Source organism: Thalassophryne amazonica, chromosome 14 (genome assembly GCF_902500255.1).
Source record: "Thalassophryne amazonica chromosome 14, fThaAma1.1, whole genome shotgun sequence".
In the NCBI taxonomy this organism is placed as follows: domain Eukaryota; kingdom Metazoa; phylum Chordata; class Actinopteri; order Batrachoidiformes; family Batrachoididae; genus Thalassophryne; species Thalassophryne amazonica.
In genome coordinates this window covers 67,844,194-67,868,803 of record NC_047116.1, presented here as the reverse complement: position 1 = coordinate 67,868,803, position 24,610 = coordinate 67,844,194, and the positions used below count along the sequence as shown (strand labels likewise).

At 44.3% G+C, this 24,610-nt stretch overlaps 1 protein-coding gene and 1 long non-coding RNA gene across 2 annotated transcripts in view; one reads left to right on the top strand and one right to left on the bottom strand.

Annotated features, from left to right (window-relative positions):
* Window positions 1-24,610, bottom strand: part of itgb2 (integrin, beta 2) — a 125,822-nt gene that overhangs the window by 82,770 nt on the left and 18,442 nt on the right. The window contains exon 2 of the mRNA XM_034186558.1: window positions 11,134-11,185. Coding sequence (XP_034042449.1) covers window positions 11,134-11,182 — 49 coding nt within the window. The 5' untranslated portion in view covers window positions 11,183-11,185. The remainder of the gene's footprint in view (window positions 1-11,133; window positions 11,186-24,610) is intronic.
* Window positions 12,336-23,251, top strand: LOC117524735. Its single transcript, XR_004564841.1, has 3 exons — window positions 12,336-12,516; window positions 15,921-15,926; window positions 23,239-23,251. It is a non-coding gene; the product is annotated as an uncharacterized LOC117524735 (long non-coding RNA).

Below are 24,610 nucleotides of genomic sequence, written 5' to 3'. Positions count from 1 at the left end.
AAGACGGCACTCTTTTCCCCTGAGGAATCACTGCGGTACTCTTCAGCATATTGAGTGAGAGGTGGAGGTGGCATTCCCACCATTGTTGTTACTGGGTGTACACACACCCACACTTGACTGTCTTTGTTCTTTGCCGGCAGTACCAGATCCGACAGTCAGGGACGGTGATCACCTGGGAATTTGGGACTTGGCGGCTCCAGTATTCACCAGGTTCGGTGGCGGTGGAAATCGTGTGGTTCCGGCTCTTCTCAGGACAGACGTCTTCTATCCTCGAGCCTTTGAGGATTGACTGTAATCACATTCTGAGATTGTCTGTGTATTCGTTGTGCACCTTCACAACATTAAATTGTTACTTTTTGGCTCATCTATTGACCGTTCATTTGCGCCCCCTGTTGTGGGTCCGTGTCACTACACTTTCACAACATGACACGCGTCTTGTGGACACGCGTGTCAGGCGTGTACACATTGTGGTCTTGCGTGCCGCAGGACAGACACCGCAGCATGTAGAACAGAGCTCACATGGGTGACGTGACATTCAGATCACCCGCTGCGTGTTATGATCACCTGGGGCAGTCTGTCAATGTGTGCATTGTGCGCGCTCTCCAGCTCATCACAAAAGCGATATATGTTTTTAAGTATTTCCATGTGAGGACAGCAAGCACACACACGTGCGTTCGTCACTGTCATCTTATGAGAGGTGCCTCGCCTGCGGGGCGTGAAACACACGCACACATGTACTGTGGGGGGAGCTGACACTCTGCCATGCCACATGTGTACTTGGCAACTTCATAGTCATAGACATTTAGGCAAATTTCACATCCAGCTCAAAGGTGGTTGTCTGGTGACTATTTTCGTGCTAACAGCACAAATGGCTACACATTTTCTAAGTGCCAAGTGAGCGGTATTAGATGCTCGTGTGTGTGTCACCTGGCATTTGGCTGACACCTGGTGCAAGAGGGATGGAATGGGCTCTCACAGGGCACACTCTGTCTTTCAGCCACTGGTGTGCACAAATATTTGTAGCAACAAGTGTACGAGGCATTAGAGGCAGCTCCGATTTTTCACATTTGGCATGCAATTCCTTCATGCGCTAGTCGATGTAGATCGTGTTATGTGTGAAGGGGCCCTGTACATTAATGGGAGCTTATGAAATGGGCCTGGCACATGAAGTCACAAAGCAAAGTGCAACACAGTGGTAGCAAATGTCCCTGAAAACCAACTGCATTTTCAAGAGAGCTGCTCCCAAGAAAGAGGAAAGTGGAAAACCATGTTACAGGTGCAAAGAGAGAGGACGCGTCCCAGACGACTGGCGTTTTAAACAGGCTGTTGGGGCAGTATGTCTCATGGCTAATTTGCTACTTTGCTAACTTCATATAATAGTGATAATAGCTTATACCGATAATGATAGTGATAACTGCGGGCTCTCACTGCGGTATTGTATCACTTCCTGTTCCGGAGCACAGCGGTGTTTTTCTGTATCTGTTAGCTGTTTAATCTGCGCAGTTAGATTGATCTAGTTATCTAGATTACGATTTGTTTCCCAGTGTAATCTTTACGTGCCTTAACTAAAGCACTCCTTCTGCTGAATCACCTCTAAATTATTTACACATTATTCACTTTGCGTGTTTTTAGGAATCCGCTAGCTTAGCGTAGCTACTAGCTCTTAGCCGATTTAGCATGGCGGCTTCTCCTGTCTCTCCCGCACTTTTCTGCTCTGGGTGTGAAATGTTTAGTTATTCCTCGGCCTCCTTTAGCAGTAATGGTACTTGTAATAAGTGTAGCTTATTCGTAGCTTTGGAGGCCAGGCTGGGCGAATTGGAGACTCGGCTCCGCACCGTGGAAAATTCTACAGCTAGCCAGGCCCCTGTAGTCGGTGCGGACCAAGGTAGCTTAGCCGCCGTTAGTTCCCCCCTGGCAGATCCCGAGCAGCCGGGAAAGCAGGCCGACTGGGTGACTGTGAGGAGGAAGCGTAGTCCTAAACAGAAGCCCCGTGTACACCGCCAACCCGTTCACATCTCTAACCGTTTTTCCCCACTCGACGACACACCCGCCGAGGATCAAACTCTGGTTATTGGCGACTCTGTTTTGCGAAATGTGAAGTTAGCGACACCAGCAACCATAGTCAATTGTCTTCCGGGGGCCAGAGCAGGTGACATTGAAGGAAATTTGAAACTGCTGGCTAAGGCTAAGCGTAAATTTGGTAAGATTGTAATTCACGTCGGCAGTAATGACACCCGGTTACGCCAATCGGCGGTCACTAAAATTAACATTAAATCGGTGTGTAACTTTGCAAAAACAATGTCGGACTCTGTAGTTTTCTCTGGGCCCCTCCCCAATCGGACCGGGAGTGACATGTTTAGCCGCATGTTCTCCTTGAATTGCTGGCTGTCTGAGTGGTGTCCAAAAAACGAGGTGGGCTTCATAGATAATTGGCAAAGCTTCTGGGGAAAACCTGGTCTTGTTAGGAGAGACGGCATCCATCCCACTTTGGATGGAGCAGCTCTCATTTCTAGAAATCTGGCCAATTTTCTTAAATCCTCCAAACCGTGACTATCCAGGGTTGGGACCAGGAAGCAGAGTTGTAGTCTTACACACCTCTCTGCAGCTTCTCTCCCCCTGCCATCCCCTCATTACCCCATCCCCATAGAGACGGTGCCTGCTCCCAGACTACCAATAACCAGCAAAAATCTATTTAAGCATAAAAATTCAAAAAGAAAAAATAATATAGCACCTTCAACTGCACCACAGACTAAAACAGTTAAATGTGGTCTGTTAAACATTAGGTCTCTCTCTTCTAAGTCCCTGTTAGTAAATGATATAATAATTGATCAACATATTGATTTATTCTGCCTTACAGAAACCTGGTTACAGCAGGATGAATATGTTAGTTTAAATGAGTCAACACCCCCGAGTCACACTAACTGTCAGAATGCTCGTAGCACGGGCCGGGGCGGAGGATTAGCAGCAATCTTCCATTCCAGCTTATTAATTAATCAAAAACCCAGACAGAGCTTTAATTCATTTGAAAGCTTGTCTCTTAGTCTTGTCCATCCAAATTGGAAGTCCCAAAAACCAGTTTTATTTGTTATTATCTATCGTCCACCTGGTCGTTACTGTGAGTTTCTCTGTGAATTTTCAGACCTTTTGTCTGACTTAGTGCTTAGCTCAGATAAGATAATTATAGTGGGCGATTTTAACATCCACACAGATGCTGAGAATGACAGCCTCAACACTGCATTTAATCTATTATTAGACTCTATTGGCTTTGCTCAAAAAGTAAATGAGTCCACCCACCACTTTAATCATATCTTAGATCTTGTTCTGACTTATGGTATGGAAATAGAAGACTTAACAGTATTCCCTGAAAACTCCCTTCTGTCTGATCTTTTCTTAATAACATTTACATTTACTCTGATGGACTACCCAGCAGTGGGGAATAAGTTTCATTACACTAGAAGTCTTTCAGAAAGCGCTGTAACTAGGTTTAAGGATATGATTCCTTCTTTATGTTCTCTAATGCCATATACCAACACAGTGCAGAGTAGCTACCTAAACTCTGTAAGGGAGATAGAGTATCTCGTCAATAGTTTTACATCCTCATTGAAGACAACTTTGGATGCTGTAGCTCCTCTGAAAAAGAGAGCTTTAAATCAGAAGTGTCTGACTCCGTGGTATAACTCACAAACTCGTAGCTTAAAGCAGATAACCCGTAAGTTGGAGAGGAAATGGCGTCTCACTAATTTAGAAGATCTTCACTTAGCCCGGAAAAAGAGTCTGTTGCTCTATAAAAAAGCCCTCCGTAAAGCTAGGACATCTTTCTACTCATCACTAATTGAAGAAAATAAGAACAACCCCAGGTTTCTTTTCAGCACTGTAGCCAGGCTGACAAAGAGTCAGAGCTCTATTGAGCTGAGTATTCCATTAACTTTAACTAGTAATGACTTCATGACTTTCTTTGCTAACAAAATTTTAACTATTAGAGAAAAAATTACTCATAACCATCCCAAAGATGTATCGTTATCTTTGGCTGCTTTCAGTGATGCCGGTATTTGGTTAGACTCTTTCTCTCCGATTGTTCTGTCTGAGTTATTTTCATTAGTTACTTCATCCAAACCATCAACATGTTTATTAGACCCCATTCCTACCAGGCTGCTCAAGGAAGCCCTACCATTATTTAATGCTTCGATCTTAAATATGATCAATCTATCTTTGTTAGTTGGCTATGTACCACAGGCTTTTAAGGTGGCAGTAATTAAACCATTACTTAAAAAGCCATCACTTGACCCAGCTATCTTAGCTAATTATAGGCCATTCTCCAACTTTCCTTTTCTCTCAAAAATTCTTGAAAGGGTAGTTGTAAAACAGCTAACTGATCATCTGCAGAGGAATGGTCTATTTGAAGAGTTTCAGTCAGGTTTTAGAATTCATCATAGTACAGAAACAGCATTAGTGAAGGTTACAAATGATCTTCTTATGGCCTCGGACAGTGGACTCATCTCTGTGCTTGTTCTGTTAGACCTCAGTGCTGCTTTTGATACTGTTGACCATAAAATTTTATTACAGAGATTAGAGCATGCCATAGGTATTAAAGGCACTGCGCTGCGGTGGTTTGAATCATATTTGTCTAATAGATTACAATTTGTTCATGTAAATGGGGAATCTTCTTCACAGACTAAAGTTAATTATGGAGTTCCACAAGGTTCTGTGCTAGGACCAATTTTATTCACTTTATACATGCTTCCCTTAGGCAGTATTATTAGACGGTATTGCTTAAATTTTCATTGTTACGCAGATGATACCCAGCTTTATCTATCCATGAAGCCAGAGGACACACACCAATTAGCTAAACTGCAGGATTGTCTTACAGACATAAAGACATGGATGACCTCTAATTTCCTGCTTTTAAACTCAGATAAAACTGAAGTTATTGTACTTGGCCCCACAAATCTTAGAAGCATGGTGTCTAACCAGATCTTTACTCTGGATGGCATTTCCCTGACCTCTAGTAATACTGTGAGAAATCTTGGAGTCATTTTTGATCAGGATATGTCATTCAAAGCGCATATTAAACAAATATGTAGGACTGCCTTTTTGCATTTAAGCAATATCTCTAAAATCAGAAAGGTCTTGTCTCAGAGTGATGCTGAAAAACTAATTCATGCATTTATTTCCTCTAGGCTGGACTATTGTAATTCTTTATTATCAGGTTGTCCTAAAAGTTCCCTAAAAAGCCTTCAGTTAATTCAAAATGCTGCAGCTAGAGTACTGATGGGGACTAGCAGGAGAGAGCATATCTCACCCGTGTTGGCCTCTCTTCATTGGCTTCCTGTTAATTCTAGAATAGAATTTAAAATTCTTCTTCTTACTTATAAGGTTTTGAATAATCAGGTCCCATCTTATCTTAGGGACCTCGTAGTACCATATCACCCTAATAGAGCGCTTCGCTCTCAGACTGCAGGCTTACTTGTAGTTCCTAGGGTTTGTAAGAGTAGAATGGGAGGCAGAGCCTTCAGCTTTCAGGCTCCTCTCCTGTGGAACCAGCTCCCAATTCAGATCAGGGAGACAGATACCCTCTCTACTTTTAAGATTAGGCTTAAAACTTTCCTTTTCGCTAAGGCTTATAGTTAGGGCTGGATCGGGTGACCCTGGACTATCCCTTGGTTATGCTGCTTTAGACGTAGACTGTGGGGGGGTTCCCATGATGCACTGTTTCTTTCTCTTTTTGCTCTGTATGCATCACTCCGCATTTAATCATTAGTGATCGATCTCTGCCCCCCTCCACAGCATGTCTTTTTCCTGGTTCTTTCCCTCAGCCCCAACCAGTCTCAGCAGAAGACTGCCCCTCCCTGAGCCTGGTTCTGCTGGAGGTTTCTTCCTGTTAAGAGGGAGTTTTTCCTTCCCACTGTTGCCAAGTGCTTGCTCACAGGGGGTCGTTTTGACCGTTGGGGTTTTTCATAATTATTGTATGGCCTTGCCTTACAATATAAAGCGCCTTGGGGCAACTGTTTGTTGTGATTTGGCGCTATATAAAAAAAAAGTTGATTGATTGATTGATTGTCAACGAGTCTGGCGGACTGCCCGCTCTGCCCTTCTTCAGACAAGGGAGAGGACAATTCGCCATGCAGACCCCACTACCGTCCTGGCCAGAAGGTTTGGTTATCCGCCAATGATGTGCCTCTTAAGGCAGCCGCCAAGAAGCTGGCTCCTCGATTCCTGGGTCCGTTTGTTGTTAAGACTGTCAACCCTGAGCTGTTTGGCTCACATTGCCTCGGACCCTCAGGATCCATCCTGTCTTCCAAGTGTCTCATCTTAAACCAGTCTGTTCCAGCACCTTGTGTCCGCCTGCCGTTCCCCCTCCTACCGCCCGGACTGTGGACGGCCATCCGGCCTGGACGGTGGGCCGCATCCTCGACGTTTGTCGCTGGGGCTGGGGCTTCCAGTATCTGGTGGACTGGAAGGGGTATGGTCCTGAGGAGCGTTCCTGGGTCTTGCGGGGACTTATTTTGGACCCCTCCCTCATCTCTGACTTCTATCGGGCTCATCCGGGTTGGCCTGGTAGGTTGCCTGGAGGCTCCCTTTGAAGGGGGGGGGTCCTGTTGTGCTGCCTTTGTTTTCTGCACCTTGCTGCTGGATCTGCTTCACTGCCCCTCCCTTCCTGTGTCTGCTGGAGACACCTGTGGAACTGATTGCATTCACCTGTTCACACTCATCAACCTCCTGTACAAATCCTGCTTCTCTTCACGCTCTCAGATGCCGGAAACTACAGTTACCTCCATGTTTCTTCGGCCTCATCTCTGCAGCATTCCTTCGTTCCATGTTTTGACATTGTAAACTAACTCTGTGTTTCTTGCGTCCTCAGTGCTCCATCAGCTTAACTGAGCCACCTGGTCCAGTTGTGAACTGGTTTTGGACAATCTGTGTTGGGTGTGACGTTCCTGCCTCCCATGGGCTCCAGCGGTCTCTCCTTCCTCCAGTGCCTGGCTTCCTGGATTAAACTCTTACCATTCATCTCATTAAATCATTATATTTTTGTACTTTGGCCTGTTTCCTGCATTTTTGGGTCCAACTAACTGATCAGTGGGTTTGTCCCCTAACAGTCATGGACATCCTCTCAGGTTTTCCCCACCTACAAAGAATGGAGAGGTCTGTAATTTTTATCGTAGGTACACTTCAACTGTAAGAGACAGAATCTAAAATAAAAAAGTCCATAAAATCACATTGTATGATTTTTAAATAATGAATTTGCATTTTATTGCATGAAATAAGTATTTGATCCCGTACCAACCAACAAGAATTCTGGCTCTCACAGACCTGTTAATTTTTCTTTAAGAAGCCCTCTTATTCTGCACTCTTTACCTGTATTAATTGCACCTGTTTAAACTCGTTACCTGTATAAAAGACACCTGTTCACACACTCAGTCAATCACACTCCAACCTGTCCACCATGGCCAAGACCAAAGAGCTGTCTCAGGACATCAAGGACAAAACTGTAGACATGCACAAGGCTGGGATGGGCTACGGGACAACAGACAAGCAGCTTGGTGAGAAGACAACAATTGTTATGATTATTTATTACAAAGTGGAAGAAACACAAGATGTCTGTCAGTCTCCCTCGGTCTGGGATTCCATGCAAGATCTCACTTCGTGGGGTAAGGATGATTCTGAGAAAGCTCAGTACTACACAGGAGGACCTGGTCATTGACCTGAAGAGAGCTGGGACCACAGTCGCATAGATTACATTAATAAGACACGATGCCGTCATGGTTTAAAATCCTGCAGGGCAGCAAGGTCCCCCTGCTCACGCCAGCACATGTCCCGTTTGAAGTTCACCAGTGACCATCTGGATGATCCAGAGGAGGCATGGGAGAAGGTCATATGGTCAGATGAGACCAAAACAGAGCTTTTTGGAATCAACTCCACTTGCTGTGTTTAGAGGATGAGAACAACCCCAAGAAAACCATCCCAACTGTGAAGCATGGGGGTGGAAACATCATACTGTGGGGGTGCTCTTCTGCAAAGTGGACAGGACAACTGCAACGTATTGAAGGGAGGATGGATGGGGTCATGTATTTCGAGATTTTGGCAAACAACCTCCTTCCCTCAGTTGTGGCTGGGTCTTCCAACATAACAATGACCCCAAACACACAGCCGGGGCAACTAAGGAGGGGCTCCATAAGAAGCATTTCAAGGTGCTGGAGTGGCTTGGCCAGTCTCCAGACCTGAACTCTATAGAAAATCTTTGGAGGGAGCTGAAACTCCAAACCTGAACGACGTGGAGAAGATCTCTATGGAGGAGTGGACCAAAATCCCTGTTGCAGTGTGGGAAAACTTGGTCAGGAAACGTCTGACCTCTGTAATGGCAAACAAATGTTTCTGTACCAATTGTTAAGGTCTGTTTTTCTAGGGGATCAAATACTTATTTCATGCAATAAAATGCAAATTAATTATTTAAAAATAATACAATGTGATTTTCTGGATTTTTTTTTAGATTCTGTCTCTCACAGTTGAAGTGTACCTACGATAAAAATTACAGACCTCTCCATTCTTTGTAGGTAGGAAAACCTGCAAAATTGACAGTGGATCAAATACTTATTTCCCCTACTGTAGATTCATCTGGGCTGTCCTAGCCACATCCTGATAAATACAGGTACAAATTACTGTAAAATAGTGATGTCCACTCTGTTATCCAGAAAGGACTTTCACCCAGACCAAAAAAAAAAAAAAAAAAAACATCTACAGAGACTGAGAAATATGGGCAAATGTTCACATTGTCCAGTATTTGTTGTGTGTTGGGGGGGTTTGGCTGGACATTTTGGTGTTCTTTTCTTTTCTTTGCTCTCCAAGTGGTATGCAAACTGATTTATTGTCTGTGGAGAAGGTGCTGGCAGAAGAGTCCTTCACCCTCATCAACGTGATATGCAGCACCTGTGGATGATGCTCATGTGCAACCGTAAAGACTTTCAGCTGAAGCAGATAATGAGATGGCGTTCTGCATTTAAGCCATGTGTGATTCAAGCAGAATTGCCGGGAACTCGACCTTGTGATGTTCGTTTGTGAGACGCTGAGGACTGCGCCTGGGTTTGACACATCGTGCCTGTGAAGGAGGACGGGTGAGGGACACATGCTGTCAGCACACATCAGAGGTGATTTGATTGTCTGAATAATTGTTAACAGTAATTTGGTATTTTGTTACGCAGTATATGTGAATATTGATGAGAGTTGTGCAGCTTGCTTCTCATGGCCGTGGCGTGCGGACAGATGATCCTCCACCTGTTGTGAGAAGCTGCTCATTTACATAAAGCTTAAATTCAGACCTGAATGTGTTGCTGATAGTGTGTGCCTTTGAAGGATATTAGTTGTAGCTGCTGACTTACCTCACCTTTTCTATCCTTCACAGGGTCGGTTTGTCGTGTCCACCTGGGGGGTGTTTGGCAGTGAACGTGGGTCCAGAGGCGCTGGGCTTCGATCCCTTTGGGCGCTGGAGAGCGCGCCGTCCTTCACTCCGCCAGACAGACGCGCTTTATGTTTGTACACCGAGTATTGCACAAAAGGGGGAAAATAAATTGTTTTGTTATTGGAACCGCTTTCTGGTTATTTTAGCACTGGGTTCAGTCAGACGCAGGTCCGCTCCTCAACCCGCGTCGGCACATAACAGTATTCTTGCATCACTGTGGACAATCTTTATGATCATGTACACCTCCTCAAAAATGTAGTGAAAAAAGTGAGTGACAAAAAACATCCCAACAGTCCAACAACAGAACTTCAACGCCATACTAACAGTGTGCTGGAGAGATCACCTGCAACCACCACAACAGCACGCACCTCAGGAGAGCACCAGCCATACTCAGTCTGACAAACCAACCACAGACCCAGGACCATGCCAACATCCAAACCTACCTCCAGACCTGAAGCATTAACATTACATTTGCATGTGTTGCCACAGCACAAAGCTGATTGAATTATTGCAACTACTGTGGAAATAACATGCAGTAAATTTTATCATAACTTGTCTTTACGTCCGTAGGTATTTTGTCTGTTTATTTGTTCCCTTTACTTTTATGTTAATTCAGTTAATTATAGTTATAGAATAATAATAATTATTATTATTATTATAAATATAATTATAATTACATAATTAGTTAATAATACCTTCAGTTAATTCAACATGCTGCAGCTAGAGTACTAACGGGGACTAGAAGGAGAGAGCATATCTTACCCATATTGGCCTCTCTTCATTGGCTTCCTGTTAATTCTAGAATAGAATTTAAAATTCTTCTTCTTACTTATAAGGTTTTGAATAATCAGGTCCCATCTTATCTTAGGGACCTCATAGTACCATATCACCCCAATAGAGCGCTTCGCTCTCAGACTGCAGGCTTACTTGTAGTTCCTAGGGTTGGTAAGAGTAGAATGGGAGGCAGAGCCTTCAGCTTTCAGGCTCCTCTCCTGTGGAACCAGCTCCCAATTCAGATCAGGGAGACAGACACCCTCTCTACTTTTAAGATTAGGCTTAAAACTTTCCTTTTTGCTAAAGCTTATAGTTAGGGCTGGATCAGGTGACCCTGAACCATCCCTTAGTTATGCTGCTATAGACTTAGACTGCTGGGGGGTTCCCATGATGCACTGTTTCTTTCTCTTTTTGCTCTGTATGCACCACTCTGCATTTAATCATTAGTGATTGATCTCTGCTCCCCTCCACAGCATGTCTTTTTCCTGGTTCTCTCCCTCAGCCCCAACCAGTACCAGCAGAAGACTGCCCCTCCCTGAGCCTGGTTCTGCTGGAGGTTTCTTCCTGTTAAAAGGGAGTTTTTCCTTCCCACTGTCGCCAAGTGCTTGCTCACAGGGGGTCGTTTTGACCGTTGGGGTTTTTTACGTAATTATTGTATGGCCTTGCCTTACAATATAAAGCACCTTGGGGCAAATGTTTGTTGTGATTTGGCGCTATATAAATAAAATTAATTGATTGATTGATTGATTGATTATGTCATGTTCTCTTATGCTGCACGTGAGCTTAGATTTTGTTATCTGTACACTTCAAGCTATAGGGTCTGAATGACTTCTACTTTGAGTGTCCAAAAAAAATCACTAAAAGATATTAATATGGGAGTATTTTGAAAAGAAGAAAAAACATACCATTTCTATACATGAGCATGAGCACGAAATACAGCAAACATCGATCCATTTCCTGTAAATAAAAAAAAAAGTAAATCACACTTTGCTCTTAGAACACCATTGATTTAATTAATACATCATGATTCATAGTGATGTTACTCTGTCAGTTTGCTTTGTGTACAAAGTAATACAGTGATGCAGTAACACTTCATCCAGGGTCGTCCATTACCTGGCTGATGGTAGGGACAAATTGAATCACAGTTCTTTCAGTGCAACCAAACAATCACTCTTATAACTTCTTTCCATTCAAGAGGTGTTGATAATGACCTCCACAGAGACAGCACTTAAAAAAGTGAGGAATGATCTTGCAGCGGATTCAGATGCCACCACAGTGCTGCTATGGCGAAATCTTAGTGCTGCGTTTGGTACAGTCGATCATCATGTATTGTCAGACGGGCTTGAGAGTTTGATATTACTGGCTCTATTCTCTCACCTTACTTATCTAGTTGCTCTCATCGGACCTCATCTTCTTAGATTCCTTCTTTAGTTGCCTACGTGGCCGGGACGACGGTGGGGATCGAACCCACGTGGCTCGCACAAGAGACCGTTCCTCTACCAGGTCAGCCAAAGGAGAACTCCCCTTTAGCCAAGCTAGCGGGAACGTCTTTTCAATTGGGACCCGGGACTTTCATCCCACTACACATCTGCCCACCATTTTTGACTTCGTCCCGAAGTCACAGGTGCATGTTAGTATACTCTGTGACCCACATCCTGTTCGTGACACCAGATTGAAGCAGCAGGACCTACGTGGCTGGGACGACGGTGGGGGATCGAACCCACGTGGCTCGCACCAAAAGACCGTTCCTCTACCAGGTCAGCCAAAGGGGAACTCCCCGTTAGCCAAGCTAGGGGGAACGTCTTTTCAATTGGGACCCGGGACTTTCATCCCGCTACACATCTCCCCACCATTTTTGACTTCGTCCCGAAGTCACAGGTGCATGTTAGCATACTCTGTGACCCACATCCTGTTCGTGACGCCAGATGATTGAAGCAGCAGGACCTACGTGGCCGGAACGACGGTGGGGGATCGAACCCACGCGGCTCACACCAAAAGACCGTTCCTCTACCAGGTCAGCCAAAGGGGAACTCCCCTTTAGCCAAGCTAGCGGGAACGTCTTTTCAATTGGGACCCGGGACTTTCATCCCGCTACACAAGGAGAACTCTACGTCTGATTCATCAACGTGTTCTTAAACAGCAGAAATGTTCGCAGCTGTGTTCTTAAGTTGATGAATCCCATTTCCTCGAAAACTGAAAGCGTGTGCCGGTGAGCCTAATTAACATATGATTAGCATACGTAACAGCCCATCAATGTCCATACAAGGGCATGGAACTGCATTGCTGTGGTCAAACAAAACAAAATGCCAGAAGCAAAAGGAAAATCAATTTCAGTGCAGCAGGAAGAACAAACTGGGGCAGTTCAGAAGAATTATAGTTCATATAATTATAGTTCATAATTCATTTTATTGTGGAAAAAATATACAAATTTGTATATATTGACACATCATAACAACAACAAAAAAAGGGGAAAAAATGACACTATTGAAAATTTAAACAATGAAAAATTCCCTTAAATTTTTCAAAAACGCATTTTTTCCAAACTGAGTGCTGTGCTATAGCCAGCAGGAGACCATTGATGTGTTCAGCGCATTTGGTGACACCACACCTTATACCAACAAATTTTTAAAATATTTTTCTGGTGTCTCTTTTCATTTTTGCACTTTGTAGATGGTCCCTATGCCTCCATTTCTCTGCCGCCTGCTCATTCAGATCAGTGTCATTTTTTCACTTCAGAGGACGGTTCATTCATGAGGTTGTACCTCATTGTCTACCTTCGTGAGGTTAGGAACTAGTGTTGTTTGTTTTTCTACAACGTTTCTCTTAAGATTTATTGAGCCATGAACTTCAAATCTGTGAATACCTTTCTCACTTTCCCGGAGTGTCCAAGGGAGGTTTCTGTCCTCCCTGAGTTTGACATCTATGTTACCGTTTGACAGGTGTACCGCTCCAGTCAAACTCCCCACCTGTCATTGTCCCCCGAGCGGGTCACGCCAAGTGATGTCGGGCGCTTGACACCAGAAGCCGTTGTCCAAACGTTAATGGCTGAAAAAGTCCTTTTTTAAAAAATGATTGTGGAAGTAATAAAATTTTTAATGTTCAGTGGGATTTTTTTTATTGCACTACACCACAAAAGTTATCAAACTGTTGTGAAAGTGTAGGTACACGGACCCACAACAGGGGGCGCAATGAACGGACAATGGAAAAAGGTAAGAACAAGTTTTACTGTTGTGAAATTAGCACAACTGATACAATAATTCACAATTTGGAGGTGTAAGCCGAAATCTGCTGGTGTCTTGTGGGCAGGCCCGAAGGTAGGAGACGTCCGTCCTAGTCGAACCGGAACCACCCAGATTTCCTCTGCCACCGAAACCCAGAAGTACTGGAACCGCCAAGTCCCGAATTCCCAGGTGGCCACTGCCTTCGCTCGTCGGATCCGGTACTGCTGGCGGGAAAGAACACAAACACACAGGTTGGGATGCGACCGCACCCAGTAGATGAGAGGGGCAAGCCGCCTCCACCTCTTGTCACAATAAGCAGGAAGGTGAGTACTTATCCGATCACTCGGCTTTCGGTAGTCAGCTGTCCTGAAAGGTTTAACAAGTATTATAGGATTATACTTAAATAAGCTGCAGAGAAGATTACCTTAGGCTCAAGGCGATATCTCGGCACTGAGGTGGAAACGCTGTCCTGCTGATATACCTCCGTCCTGAGTGCAGTCAGCTGTGTCCAGTAATGGGTGACAGCTGTCACCCTGGCAGCCTTCGTCGGCGGCAGCGCCCTCTGGTGCCTGGAGCCCGCACTCCAGGCAGGGCGCCCTCTGGTGGTGGTGGGCCAGCAGTACCTCCTCTTCAGCGGCCCACACAACACAAACTTGTTAACCGTTGTTCAAAATAAAGCACAGCTGTTTTACCTAAAAATCAAAGTTGTCACCATAGTTCTACCAGAGAAACTCACCACAGCTGAGAAAAGATGACAAACACTTAACAGAGCTACAAACTCAATTTTAAACAACATTATGCAGACTTCCGGTTTGGCTGATGGAGCAGTTTGACACACAGTGATCCTGCTTTCCCAAAACAACCCAGGTTATCCCACCAAGTAACTCACCAAGTCGACTTTGTGAGTGAAGGGGTAAATGGGTGGGAGAAAAACCACTAAAGGCTACGAAAGAGAGCAGAAAAATGTCAAAAACTCAAGAAAACAGTGCTTAGGGAGCAAAACCTAATAATTCCAACCCGGGTCAAACCCGGAGAAATAACTAATGCAATAAATGAGTTAAAAGGGGTCAAATAAAGGAGCTAAAAGGGGACAAGGAAAGCCTGAGACAAGAAATTGACTACCTGGGACAAGAAATCACTGGTAAATTTGACAACATTACCACAGAAATGCAAAGTCTGTCAGAGCGAGTTAGTGAAGCCCAGACCCACGTGGAACAGGTGGATAATGGACTAATAGGATGAAAGTTCTCGTGCCCTTATGCTCGGCATCCATCTTCCTCACTGGGCACTCTCCTTTTGAGAAGCTTCACCCTCGACCCAACAGTTGAGGAGAAGCAATAATTCAAAAAAATGAGGTGGGCTTCATAGATAATTGGCAAAGCTTCTGGGGAAAACCTGTTCTTGTTAGGAGAGACGGCATCCATCCCACTTTGAATGGAGCAGCTCTCATTTCTAGAAATCTGGCCAATTTTCTTAAATCCTCCAAACTGTGACTATCCAGGGTTGGGACCAGGAAGCAGAGTTGTAGTCTTACACACCTCTCTGCAGCTTCTCTCCCCCTGCCATCCCCTCATTACCCCAACCCTGTAGAGACGGTGCCTGCTCCCAGACCACCAATAACCAGCAAAAATCTATTTAAGCATAAAAATTCAAAAAGAAAAAATAACATAGCAACGTCAACTGCACCACAGACTAAAACAGTTAAATGTGGTCTATTAAACATTAGGTCTCTCTCTTCTAAGTCCCTGTTAGTAAATGATATAAAAATTGATCAACATATTGATTTATTCTGCCTTACAGAAACCTGGTTACAGCAGGATGAATATGTTAGTTTAAATGAGTCAACACCCCCGAGTCACACTAACTGCCAGAACGCTCGTAGCACGGGCCGAGGCGGAGGATTAGCAGCAATCTTCCATTCCAGCTTATTAATTAATCAAAAACCCAGACAGAGCTTTAATTCATTTGAAAGCTTGACTCTTAGTCTTGTCCATCCAAATTGGTAGTCCCAAAAACCAGTTTTATTTGTTGTTATCTATCGTCCTCCTGGTCGTTACTGTGAGTTTCTCTGTGAATTTTCAGACCTTTTGTCTGACTTAGTGCTTAGCTCAGATAAGATCATTATAGTGGGCGATTTTAACATCCACACAGATGCTGAGAATGACAGCCTCAACACTGCATTTAATCTATTATTAGACTCAATTGGCTTTGCTCAAAATGTAAATGAGTCCACCCACCACTTTAATCATATCTTAGATCTTGTTCTGACTTATGGTATGGAAATTGAAGACTTAACAGTATTCCCTGAAAACTCCCTTCTGTCTGATCATTTCTTAATAACATTTACATTTACTCTGATGGACTACCCAGCAGTGGAGAATAAGTTTCATTACACTAGAAGTCTTTCAGAAAGCGCTGTAACTAGGATATGATTCCTTCTTTATGTTCTCTAATGCCATATACCAACACAGTGCAGAGTAGCTACCTAAACTCTGTGAGATAAAGTATCTCGTCAATAGTTTTACATCCTCATTGAAGACAACTTTGGATGCTGTAGCTCCTCTGAAAAAGAGAGCTTTAAATCAGAAGTGCCTGACTCCGTGGTATAACTCACAAACTCGCAGCTTAAAGCAGATAACCCATGTGTTGGAGAGGAAATGGCGTCTCACTAATTTAGAAGATCTCCACTTAGCCTGGAAAAAGAGTCTGTTGCTCTATAAAAAAAAAGCCCTCCGTAAAGCTAGGACATCTTTCTACTCATCACTAATTGAAGAAAATAAGAACAACCCCAGGTTTCTTTTCAGCACTGTAGCCAGGCTGACAAAGAGTCAGAGCTCTATTGAGCCGAGTATTCCTTTAACTTTAACTAGTAATGACTTCATGACTTTCTTTGCTAATAAATTTTTAACTATTAGAGAAAAAATTACTCATAACCATCCCAAAGACGTATCGTTATCTTTGGCTGCTTTCAGTGATGCCGGTATTTGGTTAGACTCTTTCTCTCCGATTGTTCTGTCTGAGTTATTTTCATTAGTTACTTCCTCCAAACCATCAACATGTCTATTAGACCCCATTCCTACCAGGCTGCTCAAGGAAGCCCTACCATTATTTAATGCTTCGATCTTAAATATGATCAATCTATCTTTATTAGTTGGCTATGTACCACAGGCTTTTAAGATGGCAGTAATTAAACCATTACTTAAAAAGCCATCACTTGACCCAGCTATCTTAGCTAATTATAGGCCAATCTCCAACCTTCCTTTTCTCTCAAAAATTCTTGAAAGGGTAGTTGTAAAACAGCTAACTGATCATCTGCAGAGGAATGGTCTATTTGAAGAGTTTCAGTCAGGTTTTAGAATTCATCATAGTACAGAAATAGCATTAGTGAAGGTTACAAATGATCTTCTTATGGCCTCAGACAGTGGACTCATCTCTGTGCTTGTTCTGTTAGACCTCAGTGCTGCTTTTGATACTGTTGACCATAAAATTTTATTACAGAGATTAGAGCATGCCATAGGTATTAAAGGCACTGCGCTGCGGTGGTTTGAATCATATTTATCTAATAGATTACAATGTGTTCATGTAAATGGGGAATCTTCTTCACAGACTAAGGTTAATTATGGAGTTCCACAAGGTTCTGTGCTAGGACCAATTTTATTCACTTTATACATGCTTCCCTTAGGCAGTATTATTAGACGGCATTGCTTAAATTTTCATTGTTACGCAGATGATACCCAGCTTTATCTATCCATGAAGCCAGAGGACACACACCAATTAGCTAAACTGCAGGATTGTCTTACAGACATAAAGACATGGATGACCTCTAATTTCCTGCTTTTAAACTCAGATAAAACTGAAGTTATTGTACTTGGCCCCACAAATCTTAGAAACATGGTGTCTAACCAGATCCTTACTCTGGATGGCATTACCCTGACCTCTAGTAATACTGTGAGAAATCTTGGAGTCATTTTTGATCAGGATATGTCATTCAATGCGCATATTAAACAAATATGTAGGACTGCTTTTTTGCATTTACGCAATATCTCTAAAATTAGAATGGTCTTGTCTCAGAGTGATGCTGAAAAACTATTTCATGCATTTATTTCCTCTAGGCTGGACTATTGTAATTCAGTATTATCAGGTTGTCCTAAAAGTTCCCTGAAAAGCCTTCAGTTAATTCAAAATGCTGCAGCTAGAGTACTGACGGGGACTAGAAGGAGAGAGCATATCTCACCCATATTGGCCTCTCTTCATTGGCTTCCTGTTAATTCTAGAATAGAATTTAAAATTCTTCTTCTTACTTATAAGGTTTTGAATAATCAGGTCCCATCTTATCTTAGGGACCTCATAGTACCGTATCACCCCAATAGAGCGCTTAGCTCTCAGACTGCAGGCTTACTTGTAGTTCCTAGGGTTTGTAAGAGTAGAATGGGAGGCAGAGCCTTCAGCTTTCAGGCTCCTCTCCTGTGGAACCAGCTCCCAATTCAGATCAGGGAGACAGACACCCTCTCTACTTTTAAGATTAGGCTTAAAACTTTCCTTTTTGCTAAAGCTTATAGTTAGGGCTGGATCAGGTGACCCTGAACCATCCCTTAGTTATGCTGCTATAGACTTAGACTGCTGGGGGGTTCCCATGATGCACTGAGTGTTTCTTTCTCTTTTTGCTCTGTATGCACCACTCTGCATTTAATCATTAGTGATTGATCTCTGCTCCCCTCTGTTGTGTGGGCCACTGAAGAGGAGGTACTGCTGGCCCACCACCACCAGATGGCGCCCTGCTTGGAGTGCGGGCTTCAAGCACGAGAGGGCGTCGGAGCAACGGAGAGTGACAGCTGTCATTCATCATCTGCACCAGCTGTCACTCATTTTCCACATCACCATAAAAGCCGGACTACAACTCCACCTCCCCGCCGAGACATCAGCAACCAAAAGGTAACCTTCTCTGCGGTAATTTCCCTAACTAAACTCTTCTTTGCAGCCGTTTGCCCTGTGGTGTACTTATCAGAGCTGGAGTAAGAGCGTGACCGCGACGACTTCGCATCACGCTCCATAGCAGATAAGTGGTTACACAGGAGCTGCACGAGTGTGTGATTGGAGGTGGAGGTGCTCCCTCCTTACAGAACATTGACTGTGAGTGGACTACTGAGTGTGCGGATTCACACTCACCTGGATTTTCTCTGTTCTCTGCCAGCAGTACCAGGGTCGACAGCCGAAGGCAGAGGCCACCTGGGGACTCGGGACTTGGCGGCTCCGGTGTTCTTCAGGCCCGTTGGTGGTGGAAGCTGTGTGGGAATCGGCTCTTCTCTCGCCAGAGGTCTTCTATCTTCGAGCCTGCCCACACGTCACCTGGTGTATAATTGGCAATCCAAATTTCTGTCTGTATTCCGTTGTGTATTTCCACAACATTAAATTGTTACTTGTTGGCTTATCCATTGTCCGTTTCTTAGCGCCCCCTGTTGTGGGTCTGTGTCACGACACCTTCCCAACACCATCCACAGCATGTCTTTTTCCTGGTTCTCTCCCTCAGCCCCAACCAGTCCCAGCAGAAGACTGCCCCTCCCTGAGCCTGGTTCTGCTGGAGGTTTCTTCCTATTAAAAGGGAGTTTTTCCTTCCCACTGTCGCCAAGTGCTTGCTCACAGGGGGTCGTTTTGACCGTTGGGGTTTTTACGTAATTATTGTATGGCCTTGCCTTACAATATAAAGCACCTTGGGGCAACTGTTTGTTGTGATTTGGCGCTATATAAATAAAATTGATTGATTGATTGAGTCTTATTGTTGTATGGCTGGGGGGCCTGGCTGCCTTTTTGTTTCTGTCTTTTGTTTTTCCTTCCAGGTGGCTTGCATTTGGGACTGAGTGGCTGTGTTGCTGAGGTTATCAGGACCTCACCCTGATCACCTGCGGCTCGTCAGGACTCACAGCTGAAGTGCATCTATATGGATTGGAACATGGTGGCATTTAAGACTGGAGTATACAGTGTGTATTTGCCAGAGACTCGACCTTGTGACCAGACGGGTGAGATCGTCGTCTCGGGAGCCATCTCATCATCAGTGGATGCAGAGAACGTCCAGGGTTTGATGCACGGTCTGTGAAAGAGGAGGGGGTGAGGTCTCACGCTCGTCAGCACACTTCCTGAGGTACGTTAGATTTTGTGACTAACATTTATACAGTCAGTAAATGTGGTGTCCCTCACACCTTTTTATATTGAGCTGTATGTTAGTCATGTATCGGCTTCCACTGCAGTGGAGTTTTGTGAACTGGATGTTCCATGCCTGCAGGTTGGGAAGCTGATTAGTAATCAAGCCAGGAAGTGTTTGCTGTTTGTACACCTTTAAGTGTTCTCTCTGTGTGTAGAGTGTGGACTCACATAATGGTTCCTTCTTTCACAGACTCGGTTTGTTGCGGCCACCTGGGGGGTGTCGGCGGGGTCCTTGGGTCCGAACAGCTTCTGGCTCCGGACCGTTAGCGCTGCTGGGAGCGCACCACGCCAGACCGCACTTTCTTTTGTTGTTTTTTGTATCACTGTTATGTATTAAATTCAGTTAGCCTTTGTACCGTGCTCTGCTTATTTCATACTGGGTCCTTCAAACGCTGGTCGGTTCTCTGAGCTGCGTCCGACACATAACACTTATTTTTGTTTGGAAAGATGTAGACATGTTTTCAGGTTTGATGTAGTTTCTATATGTGTTCAGATGTTGTTTTTGGGCATTACAATTTTTTCTATGATTTCTGATATGTATGGGGGGAATCTCATGACTTGATCTTGCTGTTCTAAGTGTGAATGGCCTGGGTAATCCAGTCAAAAGTGGTAAAGTGTTAGCAAAAATCAAACAGAACAAGACACAGATTACAGTCTTACAGGAGGCACATGTCAACACAAGAACATGGTAAATTTTAAAAGTTTGGTAATTCACATTCTTTCTTCAGCTTTTGTAACAAAAGTCAGAAAAGAGGGGTGACTATTTTGATTTTGGAAGTTTAGCCAACCTTTGGTCTGTCGTATGTATGATTTCTTAGTTTGTGATTTTTGTTTTGGTTGGCCTGGGGTGTTGGGGGGCATTTTTCCGCCTTCTGGCCCTCTCCTTCCTGCCCAGGTCCAGTGTTTTGTGGGTTCCAGGTTTTTTCTTGGTAGTGGGTTTTGGGGTGATTTTGCTGGTGATTTTGGGGAGGGGGGTTGTTTTCCACCGTCGGGGCTGGCGTTTGGGGGGGTACTGTTGGGGTTCTGCTAATTAGCCCGTTTGGTTGTTTTTAAGTTTGGTATCTTTATGGTGTCTTTTTTCATTTGTCTTCATTTTCTGCTTGTCTGGGTGTGTGGATCTGTGTCGTGTGTGTGTGTGTGTGTGTGTGTGTGTGTGTGTGTGTGTGTGTGTGTGTGTGTGTGTGTGTGTGTGTGTGTGTGTGTGTGTGTGTGTCTTAGACAGACATGAATGGTTCTGTGTCATGTGAGTGGGGGTGTGTCCTGGCATCCTGCACTTGTGAGTGTGTCCTGACGTTCTGTACCTGTGAGCAGGCATGTGACTCCCTTCTCCGACATGTGTGTGTGTGTGCGCGCGCGCACGCGTGCGTGCGTGTCTGACTTTCAGCTCCTGTATGTATGTGTGTGCTGGTGTAATCACCTCCCTTCACCGCTGGCTCTGTCTTTCCCCACTGTCTATTAGATGTTCCGCCCCTCACGTGTAGTTTTTGATTGCACTCTGTTGATCTGATTTCTTGTTTGTGGTTAGATCCTTCATTCAGTCATTAGTTTTGTTATCCACTTGTGATTTTGGATTGTAGTTTCTCTTATATTTTGTACTGATTGTTATTTCGGTTTGATCACTTTGTTCATGCTTTCTTAGTTAAGCCCCATTTACACATAGACGGTAAGAGCTCCCGGAAGCGTCCCGGAAGAGTTTTTGGCCGTTTTAAGGATCAAACGCCGTTGTCAATGCCGGCACTAGGGGGCATGGCTTAGTTCCGGCTTTACCAGGAATCGTCGAAAAAATTATTCAACATGTCGAATAATTCCGGGAGCGCTCCCGGAGAATTCGCGTGACGACGGAGACAACGCGAACAACGGCGTTTGATACTTTTTAATCGCCGTGTCATCCTGCTCCTTCCTGTAGTGCCGCAGTTTACACCGCCGTAATTGGCGGCCAGCGTTGTATCCCTAACCAACGACATGTAAAACAGCGATAGAGCCCACACTGGCGTCCTCAAAGGCGTTTTAACCGGCGACAGAGGCAGACAAAACGGCAGCGCTAGCGGACAGTACGTTGCTCTAAACGCCACCTCCCGGTTCCAAACGGCCGATAGGCGGTGGTCAATATAAAAACGCTAGCGCGCTGCATGTAGGCCTCTCACTCGCGGCCAGCTCCAGTATGCCTCCTAAAAGTGGCAGCGGCAAGGACTTACCAACAGGTCTGGTTCAGAAGCAGAGGAGAGCCCTGTAGTGGAGACGAGGAACACGTTGAGGAGGGAAAAAGGAAGGAGAATAAAAGGCTGAGAGATGAGCTCCCTCCCCCTGCATTGACAGCTGCTTCAGCCTATTATACTCTGGGGGAGGTGCCTATATGCAAAAGTTCCTGGAGTAACGCAGGATTTGCCTGGATAAATCCAGCAGTACACAGGGCATTATCGGCGGCAGCAGAACACCGCCGTTCTCACGCACGTCTTAACCTGCGATTGTAAAGGATAGAACTGGGTATTAACCCCCGTTGCCTGACGTGTGCCGGATGCTACGGCGTCAAAAGGCCGCTTTATTCGGCGGATTTAGCGACGTTTTATCCGTGCATTTGCGGCTAGTACGGCGCTCAAAACGCCGGCGAAATGCTCCGCCCCTTTCCACCGCGAAAATGGCCAGAACTACCGCAAACTTCAGTCTACGTACTGCCCGCCGACAAAACCGTCTATGTGTAACCTGGGCTTTATTCTCATTTGTGCTGCACTCATCACTTTGATATTGCTTTGTTTGAGGTTCCTGCTGCACTCACCTTTTAGTGTTTTATTTCTTGATCACTGTTCTTGTGTATTTAGTATAGTCCCTCCTACATCACTTATTTCCCACGTGCGTTTTTGTTTCAGAGCTTCAATGGAGCATTACCGCCACCAACAGGACTGCATATATATATATATATATATATATATATATATATATATATATATATATATATATATATATATATATATATATATATATATATATATATATAATATTTTTTTAATAATTCCCATTAAACAACTACTTGATGTTTACATTTTACATACAGTTTACATACGCGCTATATAGATAAAATTGATTTGATTTGATTTGATACATTTGTGTAGGTAACAGAAGGCATGCTGTGGATGAGGCCCTGATCAAAATGGTGGTGAAGGACCTGCAACCCTTTTCAGTGGTGGAGGGTGAGGGCTTTCGCGAACTTGTTCAGGCCCTTGATCCAACTTACAATATTCCAACCAGACAGGTAGCATAAGCTGTATGTCTCAGATATTGGTGTTGGGATGTTTTTTTAGCAGTATTACATTGACTTTGTCTTTTTCCTTTTCCAGTGTCTTAAGGCTATGGTGGAAGAAAAATACAATTCCAAGAAGGAAAAAGCAGCAGAAGAAGTACAGAAGGCTGCAGCTGTGTCTTTAACTGCTGATATGTGGACTTCCATTAATATGGAAGCCTATCTCTGTGTAACGTGCCACTATATCACAGAAGAAGACACCATCAAGACCACCTTGCTAGGTGTGGAGCACTTCCCCCGTCACACACTGCGGACAACCTGGCTAAAGCAAAGCTGAAAATGATGGATGAGTGGAGCATTAAGAGGAAAGTGAGGTGTCTGGTAACTGATGCTGCCTCTAACATGATTGCCTGCGCTAAGGCACTGCAGGTGAGGCACAGCATATGCATTGCCCATAGCCTCAATCTTATTGTAAAAAAGTCATTTGAGCAGGTCCCAGTTCTGTCCCAGTTCTGTCAGCAAAAGCTCGGAAAATTGTTACATATTTTAGAACAAGCACAATCGCAAAAGAGCGTCTAGGCCAGATGCAACTGTCCCTGGGAAGACCAAAAATGAAAATAATTATAGAGGTTGAGACCCGGTGAAACAGTATCCTCTCATTGCTGCAGCGGCTCTTTGAGCAGCGTGAAGCTGTTGCTGCTTCCCTGACCTCCCTCTCCACTGAAATTTCTCCTCTGACATCACGAGAATTTGATATCATTGAGGAAACAGTGAGGGTATTGGGCCCTTTCCACCAGGCCACAATGGAAATATCAGAAGAAAAAAAGAGTGTCAGGCTCCAAAGTCATTCCACTCATGAAGATGCTGCACTACACCATTAATAATGAAGCACAAAATACAAAAAGTGAACCTGCAAAACCACTGGCTGAAGGGTTAATCCGGCGACTTCGGGACCATTTGGGGATTTTGGAGGGTCAAAGTGTCCTAACCCTGGCAACGCTGCTGGACCTGAGGTTTAAACTCTTGGGCTTTCACAGCCTCCAGAAAGGGAATGAGGCTGTGAAATGACTGCGTATGGAGTGTGCTGCTGTGGTAAACCAGCAGCACACTCCATAAATGCCATTAACCTCTGCTGATGCCACTGCAGCAGATGTACCATCAACATCCAGTTCAGGCAAGTCTTTATCTAATGTGATGTCTAATTGTGACTGTATTACTGTTATGTACTATTTTATAGGTGGCAGTAGTAACCTATGGCAACTTCTGGACTCTACAGTCAGCCAGAACAGTGGAACAACCAGTGCTGATGCTGAGGCGATTGTAAAGGTCCAGCGATACATGGGGGGAAAAAAAACATCACGCGAAACCAGGACCCGTTGATCTATTGGCGAGATCACAAATTTCTGTACCCTTGTCTGTACAAGCTTGCACTGCAGTTTTTGTGCACACCAGCCTCGTCTGTCCCTCGTGAGAGTGTTTTCTCCAAGGCTGGGGAGGTTATCTCCAAAAAAAGGAACCATCTGAGCCCCAACAGTGTAAAAACACTCCTTTTCTTCAATAAAAATTAGTAAAGCACACCATACCCAATCCCAACCTGCCCAGAGTCACATAAGCACATTCCCCCTCTCTCCCTCTCTCACGCACAATCAATCACTATATAAAATGTTTATAAAAATGAAAATATATTTTGGCATATCAGTGCAAGTAGATAAAAAGACTATTATTAAA